This window comes from Aspergillus luchuensis, chromosome 3 (genome assembly GCF_016861625.1).
Source record: "Aspergillus luchuensis IFO 4308 DNA, chromosome 3, nearly complete sequence".
In the NCBI taxonomy this organism is placed as follows: domain Eukaryota; kingdom Fungi; phylum Ascomycota; class Eurotiomycetes; order Eurotiales; family Aspergillaceae; genus Aspergillus; species Aspergillus luchuensis.
In genome coordinates, this window is record NC_054851.1 from 4,559,844 (window position 1) to 4,573,955 (window position 14,112).

Below are 14,112 nucleotides of genomic sequence, written 5' to 3' on the forward strand. Positions count from 1 at the left end.
TGGTTCGAAGTTTCTTCCAGAGGTGCTCTAGCACGCTGCTTATACACAACCAGCTCACAACAAGCATCTATACTTGGGTTGTCTCTGATGATCAATAGCGCCGGGTAAGTCAAGATGGTCAACTCAAGCGTTGTCTTACAACCGTCATTTCAGCAAACGCCACTCCGTCTGCTTTGGCTGTTGATAGACTTTGTTTTCACGCTTGACTAATACGCAGTCATTAGCGAAAGGATGCTCTGCCAGTGGAATCGTTGCGATCAGGTTTTCGATACGACGCTGGATCTTTGGATTCATATGGAGCAATGTCATCTTCCTCCTTCTCGTTATAAATGCTCGTCTTGCAACATAGTTTTTGGAACGTGCCAGCAGGCACACGTCCATGCCGTCAGTCGGCATGAGGTGTCGCACAAGCATACGACTTATCACGACGGCGAAGAGTATTTCCTCAAGTTTCTAGATGGGTCGGAATCCAAGGTTTTGTGCTTCTTCTTGATCATCTTCTAGAAAGTCAAGAAGATCGGGCAAATCGCAGTGGTGCACTTGTTTGTTTTCGAATTCGCGAGAATGCGTTTACTTCCCGTGTACTGAAAAGCATACAATATATAAAATCTACACGTGCGACGTTCTGTTGTCTACCTGACTGCCACTATCCAGCACAAACACCATGTGTGCCGAGTCAAATGTCCGGACACGATGGTAAACATAGAGCTAATCGTCAAAAAAAAGGCCAAGTTGGAATTTAAACTCATAGCAAGCGTGAAAACAAGATGTTGGTGCGCCTACTCCCTAGTAGGCAAGGCTGCTTATCGGCATCACGTGACCATATACACTTTGTTTACTTCAGCTCGCGCACAGCTATTCCGTACGTAGCCTAGATAACGACAATTCAAGCAGCTTTAGCCTAAACTCTCCCCTTCTAATGAACGTTCCTATGGTGTAACATATATTGTTAGTATGTATATCGGGCCCATCACGCTACAATCCAAGTATGACCGCAGAGACAGCTGGAGCCGAGTGATAAATAAACTAGCTTCTTTGTCAAAGTAGACAAGGAGATACGGAAAGCTCGACCACACATACAGAAAAAACAATTGGCAGACATGGGAGGGCATGCATGGTGTGCAGACGGCAGAAGAGCAGGTTGGCACGGGTTACTTGTAAATCCGTTTCCGAACACAATTCTAGGGCCGGTAAAAAGCGGGGTGTCGGCCCTACCCTGATCCGGCTCCCAGCTACTCAAGGTCAGACGGGAGAAACCTGGAGCCAGGAAGGAGATGATGACGTGGTCAGGTCATGTGACCATCTCCATTCCCACAGGCCATGACAGTTCTTGACGAGACACGAAGTTCGTCAGGAGAATAATAGTGAAGCAACTCCACGGGGGGTATCCTGACGCACCATGTCTGCGGGTTTTGATACCCTCAAAGCACTGTTGTCGCGGTAATTTACCTCGATCTTGGTATTGAGACATGGGTTAAGACATGATTTATAGCATGCGAGAGGATGGGAAGTTCTCAGATCTCGCGGTCAAATGCCAATCTTCAACCTTCCACGTTCATTGTTGCATTGTGTGCCCACAGTCGCCATTTTTCGACAAGGCGGCAAATGGTAATTTCGAGGTAAATGGGTTGGCGATAGAACCCAAAGCCTGGTCGTTAACTTCCACATACATAGGAATCTGAATCCCGCGTCATCAACATTCACGATGACCCTTTCATCGTATCCAAGTTGTTTGATTTTCTTTACCGTGCGGACTACGATGACTCACCTGACGATACGGATGATCCAGCTGCGGATAATGAATCTGCTGCGAACGAAGAGGGAATATTACCGACAGAGCGTATCTCCCAAGATGCTCTTTCAAGGCAGTGGAGGCGTGCACAGACCAATGTGCAAATCTATATTATAGCCGATAAGTATATGATTGAAGGATTGAAAGATATATCCAAAAGAAAGTTGAATTCCAACATGGAAAATAACTGGGACGACTGCGGATTTCTCACGGTTGTCAGCGATGTGTATGGGTCTCAGTGTCCGCCAAGATCAGACCTACGTGAAATTATCATACGCTTTGCTCTTCGACATCTCGGTACGCTTCAGAAATTCCGGCAGTTTGATGACGCTCGAAAAGAATACCCCGAGTTTGTGTATGAACTGTCCACGGCTTTGATAGAACGAGTTGTCGAATTGGAAAAGAGAACATGGTAGGGGTGCCTTTGTCCAGAACCTCACCCGCCTAGACTGTAAGGCTTAGTAATTCTATTTAGTGACAATCAGATTGTTAAGCCGAGTATCTTCCGCTCTGTTCCTGTTCCATCCGTGCGACAAACGCCCAGACGTTTCTACTGCGGGCTTTGTACTAGGTCTTTCGAGAGCAGAACTGGCCTTCGGCAGCATGACAGCGCTGTACATAGCTGGTGCACTGATTGTGGACAACCATTCCGGTCGCCCGAAAAAGCTCGAAAACACCGCCTGAGCAGACATGGTGGGTTTTAGTGGGAAGAGAACTTGTCCATTGTATTTAGTGTGGAAGGTACATCTGCTTCGTGGCACGGATGTCGCACGGTCGTTGTTATGGTGCCCCTGGAAATTGAAACATACGGATCCTTCTGTAAAGAATGGACGGCCAGCTGTCAGCAGCGCCCCTGTGGAGCAAGAATGACCAATAGGTTAGCCCCAGCTCGTGGGTCGGCCCCCCAGGGCGCATTGTTGGACAACTGAGAAGGTAGATCTGCAGTATGGCACCTGTTTAGCCGCACGCAATCGCACAGTGAGGTCCGTTTCTCGCCATCAAAGTCGCCGTGCTCACGGGCGCGATGCCTTGTTGCCTTGGGACAATCGGCACGCATTCGGATTTACTCATACTCCGTCCCAGCGACTCTGGAAGACCATGGCAATGCGAGAGCTGCTTTTCCGCTTACTAGCGTCTCATAGTAAGTACCCTTGTCACGACACATAAGGTGTGTCTTTCTTGCGCTGTTATTCTTGTATCGGACAATGCTAACTCAGCAGATAGCGGCTGTCGCAATTGAGGTTGAGGAGCGTAGGACGGCAATGTTTCTTAGTCAGCACCTTGAAGGCTCTTCGGTAATCGTCTACAGGCTCAATGGTACTGGTTTCCTCTTGCTGCCGATAGAGCCGGGCTGCAACCGATACGGTTCCTTCTCCTGGAGTTGCAACTCCACTGCGCCGTTTGTCAGTCCGCAATCTGTTGCTCAACATTCGTGTATGACCCCTCCAGAGTAGGCAGTGGTCGCTGCTTTCCCATGCGTGACGGAAGGAAAAGGGCGCGGATTGGAAGCGGGCTTTTGACACCCATCTGGTCACAAGGTCCTTTCGCTCCGCTGGCTAAGGATCTTGACAAGTTGCATTATTTCTACCCATCGTTGAAATGCACCGGGCCTCTTCGTCAGGAGGTGTTATGGTTGATCGCTGAAGTTTCTGAACAATGAGGCGGCGATTTCATGGGCATGAGGGCGGCGGGAGCGTAGAGCAAGTGCTGGCGAGTGAAGAACGGAGCTCAGACCGCCCTTTAACCCTTCCAGGTGCGCGCTATTGCCCTGATAGAATACGCCAGAGGCTGTTACTGCTGGATTGGGTATTATCCAGCTTCCCCGATAGGCATTGGGTTCCCCGCGAGAGACAGTAGCTGATACTAGCTGGTCGCTATTTGCGAATTAATATACTGCCATTGTCCATATCTTCCACCATTGATAAGAGGCAATGTCTATATATTGGTCCAATGCATTGCATTCTTATCAGATGGCTTCGGGAATATGCGAAGACCCCTGAGAATGAATCAGGACTATTACCAACTGGGGTTCTATGTGGTGAAACAACAACTCGCCTTTGTCAGCCAAAACGTAATCTACCTACATTCATTCCGAATTGGTCAGCCCGAATTGGCCTCATCTTTGGAATTCGCTGGGATTATCCAACGCCATTGCCTAAACGACTGGCAGCATAAGAGGACCATCCTGGTGGGTCGGCTTTTATAAATGTTCTGACATCTAGATCCCATGCCGTCCATAGCATGTTTGCTGGATGGCGGACGTGAGATGTAGGTGTAGGCTCTTCCCGTGGATCTTCTCATGATGACGTCACATGCGACCGTAGATCATCTCTAATCGCCCCACCGACCACTTCCTTGCCCATCAGCCCGATCCCAGACACCGCGTTGGACGTGGGATTTGGTCGGGCAAAACCACATGTGCTCGTCAGTGGGCATCGAGTATCTCCATCAAGACCTCACCACCGCAGAGGCGATCCAGATCTGCGAACAGTTCCAGGGAACCGCATGGCGGCCGGGCCGCCAGGTGATGTGGAGCGGCGTACCCCGTGCCATCGTTCAGCAATGGGCAGACGCACACGGGATGCAGACGCTAACCACGGCGATGGGCCCTCTCATGGTCCATGACCATCCGCAATGTCGGCATCTCCATAAATCGAAGCAACGTTGGAGCAGATATATGCACGGCGCATCGGCTCTTTTTGCCTCTCATATTGCACAAGACGGGGGAACAGTCACAGTCGTGACGCCTCCACCTCCCGAAAGATTCAACCCGCATGGAGGGACAAACTACCAAGCAGTCGAAGAGCCAATTTTAAAGGGGGAAAGAGGATCGTGCTGCGTCAAGAAGATCGAACTGGTGCACCCCACTGTGCCTGGCGCAGAAGAATTCTGCTATGAGATATGGCCTGAGGACGAGACCGACTCTTGGACTGCGAAGTTCGCCAAAGCTAGCAAGTCCGCTCCACACCCTCAATGGAGGCATCCTAAACCAAGACGGGCAAGGCTATAGGATTCATAAGGTGTGGAGCGTCCAGATGTCGAGTCAGAATTTGACTGCCACATTGCCTACAGAAGAAGGTTTCCTACGCATGCCTGAGGGAGCAAGTTCAGGTTTCAAAAATGATTCATTTGTCAGCTATGTGGCTGGGTTGGAGGGTGGCTCAGATTGCCGTCGGATGGAGGAAAATCACGCTAGAGGGGCTCTGACCGAGCGTATCACCGTACGTTTGGTGAAGAGGCCCTCAAAGTGAACACCGATGAGCGTCATCGACATGTTGATGAAAAGTGAGTTTCGTGATCTTGCAGCAACTGTCCGGCGAGGCTCCTGCCGGTTAAATTGTTCCACAAAAGTTGCAATCCAACTTCAATAACTTGTGCGACCCCAGCATCTGTGCTCTGAGTTAGCTGTAGAATAGAAAATCCTTCGTATTACTCACCACAGCTACAAATGAATCATTTCTGGAACCTGGGTAGGAAGATACCTGCTGCTGGGGTGGCGAAGGTACTGTTGGCGCTGAAGCGGGAGCGCGTGCGCCAAGAACCAACACGTGACGTGACGTAGTACGACCGTACGACGTGCTGCCCCCGGTCGGATCCACAGTCGGTCATATTCGATGGCTCGGAGGGGATCTGCGCCGGCGATCTTGGCTGCCAGGCTGCCTCACCTGGTCTCAACCAACTGTGTCTCGATAACTGCACTGTTTATGTGGACTCCAATCCACCATAGGTGTCTAGTATGATACGAACACCCGAGGCTGTGCATTAATGTCCTCTAGGCCGGAGACATTGTCGTGCAGATTCTTTGCGATCCTGGTTGACGTTGGGGTACCCGGAGCCGATAGTCTTGCGGAAAAACCGCTGTTATCGAGATTATCATGCAGGTGAGCTGTGGGAGCCATCGGCCGTTTCAAGCTTTCGGAAGGATTACGTTCTCATTTCTAGTGGGAGCTTCCAAGCCTGCGGGCACGTCAGGACGGTCGCTGTAACAAACATACCCAACCATTCCACCCAGAACTCAGGTCACGTTTGTGGTTGTAAGCCCATGTTCACGGTGATATCCAGCTGAGACGTCAACTGTGATAGCAGCAAAAGATCATCCCCTGGCGTAACTGGGTCCAAACCCGAATACCCCATGTTGTCAGCCCTTGCCATCAATGTCCTGACACCATGAAGTCGGGGTTTTAAGACACCAAGTCTTGGTTAACATCAAGCATATCTCCATGCCCATCTTCTGGTTAGATAGCCGCAAGGTCATAGGGTGAGATAGCTGATATACAGCATATTTGTCTTCGCGGGAGCTATACGAAGACCATCCGGTGAATCTGGAGGGCTTGCGGCACCCGTGGCCGTGTCCTCCGCGCGAGCTCGGTTTAAAAACGATGAATCATCAGGCGACAGCATGACAACACTATTCGACTCCATGAAGGCGATTGACCAAGACGGCGGAGACTCGTCATCACCGGGCAAAGTAGATGACCTAGTAATTTGGCGTGTGATTCTTCGACCTGCAATCGGCACTGCCCTCTGTGTGCTGATGACTGTAGTACCGGCCGAACAACTTTGATCGGCTCGAGGTATAGAATGACCAGTGTGAGAATTGATCGAATGAGATGGAGCGGCCGTTCTCCCAGATTTAGTCCCCTTTTCTGACCTGGCCGTTTTTTCTGCAATTCATCCAAAGCTCGGTCGAGATCCCGCTGCGAACCAATCAGGGATGATGAGAACATTAGGCATAGTTCTGACTGACCGTTTTGGCTTCGATATCCTGCTTCAGTTCCAGATACATTGTCTCTGCATCGTTTTACTCTAGCCTTAAGAAGAAGGCCTCAATCCCAGATATTGCCATAGTCAGTTCAACACCAGTCATACTTGGACAGACGGAATAATGAGCGGCAAGGGAAAACATATCGCGCGACTTTCGCTTAACCAGAGCTTGGTTTCTCTCAACAATGCTTAAGCACTGTATCGAAACACCCCCAATTTGCAAGGCCAATTATAAATCCGCAATGAAGTATTGTCTGAAGTCAGGGACAAATTAACGGGACCGGATCTTCATTGCTTGAAAGTGAAGGAGTCGATCGCTCAAACAGGCTGAGGCTAATATCAGCCCGTAGGCACGCGCGTTTGAAGCAGTCTGCTAGGGTCAGGAAGAGTATTTTACCGGGAGAGACGGAACTTCTGCCATCAGAGAACATGATCTTTTTGGGTAGCTTCGAAGCAGGAGATTCTGTTCCACCGACTCCTCACCAACCCCTTCGAAGGATCTACAATAATCTAGAAGGTGGTACAGGGATCCGAGGAAAATAGAGTGTTATGCTTTGCGATCAGTGCGATTACATTTCATACTTGCTCTACTGTACGTGTGATGTAGGATCTGGATTATCATGATTACTATCACCTTGATTAACGGGATCTTGGTCCATGAGGGCGTGATAGTCATTGCCGCCCTGGAATCCGAGCCATCAATAGATAAATCAAACGCGCCTCATGTCGCTAGGTATTCTAATTCCGCGCCAACCTCCCCATGGCCCCGTGGCTCACATGATTTGCATTTCGTGCGTTCTGATTATAACAGTAAACTAGGGTACCCGATAGAATCGGTCCCATGCCGGCTGACGAGGTGGCAGTGAAAACCGAACTCGAGGACCGAACGCGATGCCGTGGCAGCTGACATGGAATTAGCGAAATTTATGCTTGAAGAAACAAGAGAGGACTGATTGTTTGATCAATCAATTCGTGCCAACCCAACTGTTGGCTATTCAAAAATAGCACGTAGGCACGCCTGGAAATGAACCAATGAATACTGCGTCTCTGCGGGGCGCATCATACACCACCCCCATCCCCCACCCGCCTTCTGCCCGAGTGCCTATATCTTTCCTCACTCTCACAACCTCTCGACAATTTCATGTTCTCACTTTCCCCCAACCTTGCACCTAACCCATCGCTCTTTTATCGGCCCATCGTCTAGTTCAATACCATAGCCTCTGAAAGCTCTCGGTCATGCTGTTCAGGGCTCCTTCCAGGCCCCACTCGTCTACTCCAAGTTGGCGACCGGTCTTCGCGACCTGAATTACCCAGCCAACTATCTACCTCTTCCCAGCTGCTTCGACATGAATGCCAGTGATTTCGCCGCCCGCACAATGGAGGACAACGCACGAACTAACACAGAAGCCCTGGAGCAGCTGATAGAAGAGAAGGAAAAGTCAATTATTGTTGTAATGGATTTCTACGGAGGCATTATGGGCAGCACAGCTTTCTCCGGATCCCTCACCCATGCTTTGCGTCAGAAAGAGGGAAGGGGGGCGCTGTTTTGCACCTATTCTATTACGCTGCCTTTGTTCTACTTAGGGGTGCATCGGTGAAGGAGACATTCCGCGAATCTCCGAACAATGAAGTCGGGGTATGTATTCACCTGTTCCTGACGCATAACCACAAACTAAAGATTTCGTCCTTGAACCAGGCGGATTGACGCTTCCGCATCAAGAATGCAGTCCGAAACCTCTACAGCGATCCCCCGGACGCTGCGGCAGCCTGGTGGGAGTCCCGTATGACGACTCAGTCTTACTTGTTGCAAACTACACCCACGACTCGCGCGGCGTATGAGTACCTTCCATCCACTTACCCATTATGCGAGGAAGACCAGGCAGTACCCGTGCCATTCTAGGAGACATTTGCCGAGTTGGCCAGGGCGGAAATTGATCGCTGTAGCGCAGGGCATTCTCCCATCCTGAGCCAGCCGTACCTGCTGGTAGGAAAGATCGCGGCAGTGGTGGGCAAGGCGGCAGTAGCATCTGATTAGTTCACGCTGGGAGGTAGTCGAACCAGGGCCTGATTCAAACGTGTCTTCCGCTTTGTCTGGGCTACTGTGTCATCTTGGGCGACGTGGAATGCCACTGATGAGAGCATTTTGCCTACTGCATGAATAGGCGTGGATTTGTTTATAGCATATCAGGCATATCCCTACAGTGTTTTGGCTGGGGAGTAAAAAATCGAAAGAGTAGGATATAGGTGAAGGGCATAGACGCATATCTTATTGCTGCAAATAACACCTGTTGATTTATAGCTTACCATACATATCGTACTGAGGTTCAAACAAGCGATACATTACACAGAGCAGTATAATAATGAGAATAGATTCCTTCAGCTCCAGCACATCTGAGACGCTCCGTGAAAAAAAGCCCTTATACAAACATTCGTCTGTTCTTAAGATGCTGGACTATCATCTGGTGACGAGGGTTGGGACAACGAAGCGGGTTCTTTCTCAGCGGCGCTTTGGCATGACGCCTCCCTGGACGGAGATTTCATACTTTGTCAACTAAAGTCACAATACGACAGAACAAGACTCCTCCTAATAAACTGCTTATCATGGTATGGCGCATTCATAAACTTTTTAATCAAGGCTTCATGGGACTTCAGGTTAAGGTCTTTTTCAGGCCCTGTGGACGGAAACAATCCATCCATCACCACTGAGTCTCTGGCGTAAGGGCAGCGGACAGAGCTAACGACAGCAGTTTTGTGAGCCAATCTTGCTTTGAATCTAGACGAGCCTACACTTACGTATCGATGGCACCGGGCGGTGTACATCCTGTCGTGGCATGCCATCCTTCTGGTCAGGTGGATGCGGACACGAATCGATTGATTGATCAGCGTCAGACTCTGTCTCGGCTGACTGGTAATCCTGGTCGAAGAGAAAGTTTGGACTCATGCCTATCAAAGGAGACCACCAGATCAGGCACTCTCCGTCAACCTTTGTTTGATCTAGAATACGGCAGCCGACTAATTTCGTTAGCGGCATTAACATCGCACCATTGTTATACTAACCTGGAACGTCATTGATCCTGGTCACCATTGACCAAGCTGGTTCCAGTGAAAGAGCCTCTGCGTATTCAACGGTAATATGCACAGAGATTCCCTCCATTTCTATATGAACTGGAAAGGAAAATGAGATGTGCAGTCCGAGCTTCTGTTGTCGCATCCGTCAGTATTTATTATCCGAATCATGCAACATTTCACATAGTTTGGCTGGAAGTGAGAAAGTGCAAGGACCTGTTGTGCCCTTCCTGCAAGGAGACGATATTTTACTACACAGATATGGTGATCGCAGATTTTCAGGCACAGACTGAATGCCTGTCGCAAATCTCGACTCGTTGAAACAAAGCACTTACGGTTTGTAACTTTGGGGACTTCAATGCCCTCCCTGATTATTGGTTACTCTATGCCGTATTTGGGTCGTGTTACTCAAACCCTGCTTTGTTGATCTAGATTGTTCGACTGGCCGAGACTCGGTGATCTTCACACCACCTCTACCATTATGCATCTGTTAATCCTTTCTACAAACGCCACAATTGCTATCCGTCAATTATCGCACAGTATATATTTTCTATGCGGGCAACACGTCTATGCGCCATTTGACTGTTCACTTACCTGGGGCATAGGATATTTTATGGGGTTACATTAAGAAAAGCTAAAAGGATGGAAGGCGCTTATGCGGCCGTTGCGGATCCAGATCGAGTCTCCTGGGCCGCCCAGGGTGTCCAACCGATGCAACGAATGTCATCAAAACATACACCACCGAATTTGCATACGAGAGCCCCTCCACAGGGCTTCGAACAGGGATAATACGAGAATTGATGATAACCAGAAATGCTATTCTTGACTTAGACATCCAATCAACATGCTGGAACACTCATCAGAATATACAACGAAACAGTTAAGGATGTATGGATGCAACAGGCTCAGCGCTAGCTGGCTAGTCGCGCAAGCTCAGGACAACGCTGGCAACTTACCACCGAGGGTGAGGGGAGACGTCATGGTGCTTGTAGGCTTTGCTCGGTAGGCCCATTGGCTGTCTATTATAGGAGGACAGCACATAACGCCCCACCATGCTGAAGCTACTAATCCACCCCAGTTCGTCGGTTCGGCCTCCAAAGGGTAACATAGACGATATGCATACGACTAATGCTGGGTTACTGGGCTAAGGAAGTGTGCTCAATTGGTGGTAGATTGGTAGAAGAAAAATAACAGGAAAGGACAAAGCAAAAGAGGAGAAAAAGACAACACAGCATCCATTTCGAATGGAGTCAAGGCCGCCCTCACTGCAGAGGTGGGTATTTACGTATATACCCTCTAGGCCTGGTTGATGCTGCTAAAATCGTACTTGTCGCCCCCAGGCAGCGAATTTCGAAGATAGCACCTCCGGCAACGGAACGGACATGTTGTTGTCCTGTTGAGATTATCCAACGCTGCGTTAAGACGCTGCACTATATCGCAGGAAATAGACTCTAGTATATCAAAAACAAACTAAATATGCTGGATCGTAGTTGTTCTTTAGCCGGAAAGTAAGCCACTCAGGCGCTACGGGCTGGGCATTCCTGCTCTATGCCGGTACATACCATACCGGTTTACCCATCTTGGCTATGAGCAGGTCTCGTTCTTGGCATGAATCTCAAACTTCTCAGCATTCGATCCTGCACATTTGCAATCGGCAACGATCAAGCCCTCATAGTCTGATGAAGGTAATTTCATCGACACCTGCTGGTTTAGAGTTTCCGGGTTTGTTGATTGTGCCCAGCTGGATAATACGCGTACCTCTCATAGTGCCTACCTTTCATGGATGATGCCATACGCTAGCGTTTTTCTTTTCTTCTTGGACCACCCTAGGCCGCATGCGTTGCAGGGTTCTTTTCTTCCATCGGGTCCAACCCTCCATAGCGGTGATGTACGAGCCGGACATTCCGTACAATCTCCTTTAAGCGGGGCTCTTTTTTGTCTTCGAAGGTCTCTTCTGTAAGCAGGTCTCCTTCGCACCGTCGGTACCCTTCTAATTGCTTTGTTCGTATGGTCAATGTCGCGTAGATGCAGCGTCTTCTCAGAGCTCATAGTATATTGAACCCTTACCTGAAACAGCATGTGAACAGGGGTCCGTCTCCCCTTTGTATCTAGTGCAAGGCGCAGCCTCCAGCGTGCATCAAGCTAGAGCCCTTTCCCGCCGCCACCTTCTCTTCATTCAATTCCATTCCCACCTCCTATCCTTCCCCCCTCGATCATTTACTAGTATCCTGCGCTTTCCCTCCTTTTCCCCCACCCTCCCTCCTCCCACCATTCCCACAACCGAGCCAGAAAAAGGGCAGTGAAAACTCGCCTCTTCTACAGTCCACTGGTCATCCGTTATCTGCATTGCTCCCACCTCGCCACAACCCGTCCTTGTACTTCTCATGGCGGGTACCAGACTGAACGGTGGAATCGCCCTTGTGACTGGTGTAAGTCGGCCGTCGCTGTTTTGCTTCCTTCGTATCAAGAACCCACAGAAGCGAATATTAAATTGAACGTGACTGAGAACTCAATCTGCAGGCCTCATCAGGCACTGGGAAAGATGTCTGCTTCGCTCTCGCCGTAGCCGGCGTCGAAGCAATCCTCCTGGCGGACCTGAACCTTCCTACAGATCTCACTCGCCAGGAGTGTCAAAAGTTCGCCTCCCACTCCAACTTCCGTGCTTTGTCGCTAATGGTAGACGTCACCGATGAGGCCAGCGTCGACAATATGGTCCAGCGCGCCGTGAGCGAGCTCGGGCGTATTGACTACTGCGTGCACTCCGCGGGACTATGCTGCGGGCCGTCTCCCATGCCATGTCGCTGCAAGAGCCACACTCGTACACCAGCACGCGGAGCAACATGACCCGCAGTCTGGGCCGCGGGTCGATCGTCGTGCTGTCTTCGATCAATGGCCTGATCTCAGTGCCTGGCATGATGCCCTACACGGCATCCAAGCAGGCGACCATCGGGATCGCCCAAACTGCCGCCGTCGACAATTTTGAGCATCGTGTCCGTGTAAACATTGTATGCCCGTCATGGACCGATGCCCCATGATGCAGAAGACAACCAGCAACGTCCCTACCCTGAAGCAGGCAATTGCGAAACTGTGTCCCCTCGGGAGAATCGCCATGCCAGAGGAGGTATCTGATGCGGTCGTGTTTATCTGTAGCCCCGCCGCGTCCTTTATCAATGGAGAAAGTCTGGTGATTGATGCAGGATTCACTTTGACGGGGTTCCGGATGGGCCACTAGATGCTGCGATTACAGTCGAGCGGGGTTTGGTAGATGCTAGGGGCCATAAAAGGATCGATTCAATCTGTGCAAAGTCTCGTCGATGGAATGCGAACATTGATTTCTGCTGCCTAATACTATGTTTATAGCTTCGCGGGATTCCCAACGCGGGGTTTGACCGTTGCAAAGGGCCACTGTAATCCCTTCCATACAAGTGAGACGTTTGCTGGCGCGTTTCATATATGAGTAGCGGCAAATGAATTCTTACTGTATGACTGCATTGGTCACGATCCAATGTCTGTATCCGAGAGACCTCGTCATGGAGTGTGTACTGGATCAGACCAGGGGTGAGCATCTAGGAGTACGATAGGCCGGCGAAGGAAACTAAAAGCGTCGTTACGTGTCACGATCCCTGTATTTATTTGCAATAGTATTTCTTTCCCCTTAAGACATTCGATGAGTTGCACCGGCTCTCCCCGAGTTCGGTTCACACGCAACTCAAAAGACTAATCGTTGATAACCGCGTCACAGCAGAACAATATTCTCGCAATTGCCCAACCAAAGTCTACCGCCAATCTCAATTTCTCGGAGGAAACGGAACTAACCCTGCTTAGAACATCGATTTAGGGGGTGTTTTCTTTTTCTCTTATCTTATTTTCTTTTTTATTTTCTTTTTATTTTTTATTTTCTTTTTTGGTCAAATTCCTCTTCCATGAACAGGGTCTGAGTGAATTCTAGTGGGGTCTCCGAGAATATGAAATGACGAAAGCGAACTTTCCGTGAGCATACCTGCTTTCCATCGTGTCAGGATCACACAAGAGGCGATTGGCTAATATGGATTCTATGAGTAAGGAGAGAGACCCTCTGCGGAATCGACTAGATGGCTAGAAATAGAATGGTGTCAATGGCCAGACCAACAAATCCTTTTCCACCTCCAACTCAGCTTTCCCCCCAACCTGCGTCTTTTTAAACCTTTTAGCCGCCTTTCCCGCAAATATGATGCCATTGTATCTAACGATCGGGCAAAATTCTTACCCAGGGACTAAACACCCTATACAATACCTACTAGATCATACTTAAATTGGCCAGCTATAGGCAATCTAAGTGTACTTGTTCGCTGGGTTTGTCATAAGCACTTCACCTTGAACTGTTAGTTACAAGGGTTCCGATTCGTTGTACTCTGGAAGAGAATTGGGTTTCACAAAATAAAGATACCGAGCTCAATTTTCTACATATAAGAGAAAATATCCCGAAAGAGAAACACTGGCCAGAATACCAA

At 49.5% G+C, this 14,112-nt stretch overlaps 6 protein-coding genes across 6 annotated transcripts; 4 read left to right on the forward strand and 2 right to left on the reverse strand.

Moving 5' to 3' along the window:
• Nucleotides 1–1,399: 1,399 nt before the first annotated feature.
• On the forward strand, nt 1,400–2,208 carry AKAW2_31536S (BTB/POZ domain-containing protein; the record flags this gene model as incomplete). The annotated part of the gene is made up of 3 exons (XM_041688172.1): nt 1,400–1,440; nt 1,493–1,619; nt 1,675–2,208. 3 exons carry the CDS (start codon nt 1,400–1,402, stop codon nt 2,206–2,208), a joined length of 702 nt encoding a protein of 233 aa, XP_041541983.1.
• A 2,000-nt stretch (nt 2,209–4,208) lies between these two features.
• AKAW2_31538S (uncharacterized protein) lies at nt 4,209–4,802 on the forward strand (the record flags this gene model as incomplete). The annotated part of the gene is made up of 1 exon (XM_041688173.1): nt 4,209–4,802. The coding sequence occupies one exon, from the start codon at nt 4,209–4,211 to the stop codon at nt 4,800–4,802; it is 594 nt and encodes a 197-aa protein (XP_041541984.1).
• Nucleotides 4,803–6,162: 1,360 nt separating this feature from the next.
• AKAW2_31537A (uncharacterized protein) lies at nt 6,163–6,519 on the reverse strand (the record flags this gene model as incomplete). The annotated part of the gene is made up of 1 exon (XM_041688174.1): nt 6,163–6,519. One exon carries the CDS (start codon nt 6,517–6,519, stop codon nt 6,163–6,165), a length of 357 nt encoding a protein of 118 aa, XP_041541985.1.
• A 2,733-nt stretch (nt 6,520–9,252) lies between these two features.
• Nucleotides 9,253–9,710, reverse strand: AKAW2_31539A (uncharacterized protein; the record flags this gene model as incomplete). Its single annotated transcript, XM_041688175.1, has 3 exons — nt 9,253–9,290; nt 9,350–9,568; nt 9,614–9,710. 3 exons carry the CDS (start codon nt 9,708–9,710, stop codon nt 9,253–9,255), a joined length of 354 nt encoding a protein of 117 aa, XP_041541986.1.
• Nucleotides 9,711–11,301: 1,591 nt separating this feature from the next.
• AKAW2_31540S (uncharacterized protein) lies at nt 11,302–11,681 on the forward strand (the record flags this gene model as incomplete). Its single annotated transcript, XM_041688176.1, has 3 exons — nt 11,302–11,307; nt 11,364–11,578; nt 11,648–11,681. The coding sequence occupies 3 exons, from the start codon at nt 11,302–11,304 to the stop codon at nt 11,679–11,681; spliced, it is 255 nt and encodes an 84-aa protein (XP_041541987.1).
• Nucleotides 11,682–12,006: 325 nt separating this feature from the next.
• AKAW2_31541S (uncharacterized protein) lies at nt 12,007–12,466 on the forward strand (the record flags this gene model as incomplete). Its single annotated transcript, XM_041688177.1, has 2 exons — nt 12,007–12,051; nt 12,143–12,466. 2 exons carry the CDS (start codon nt 12,007–12,009, stop codon nt 12,464–12,466), a joined length of 369 nt encoding a protein of 122 aa, XP_041541988.1.
• Nucleotides 12,467–14,112: the final 1,646 nt, after the last annotated feature.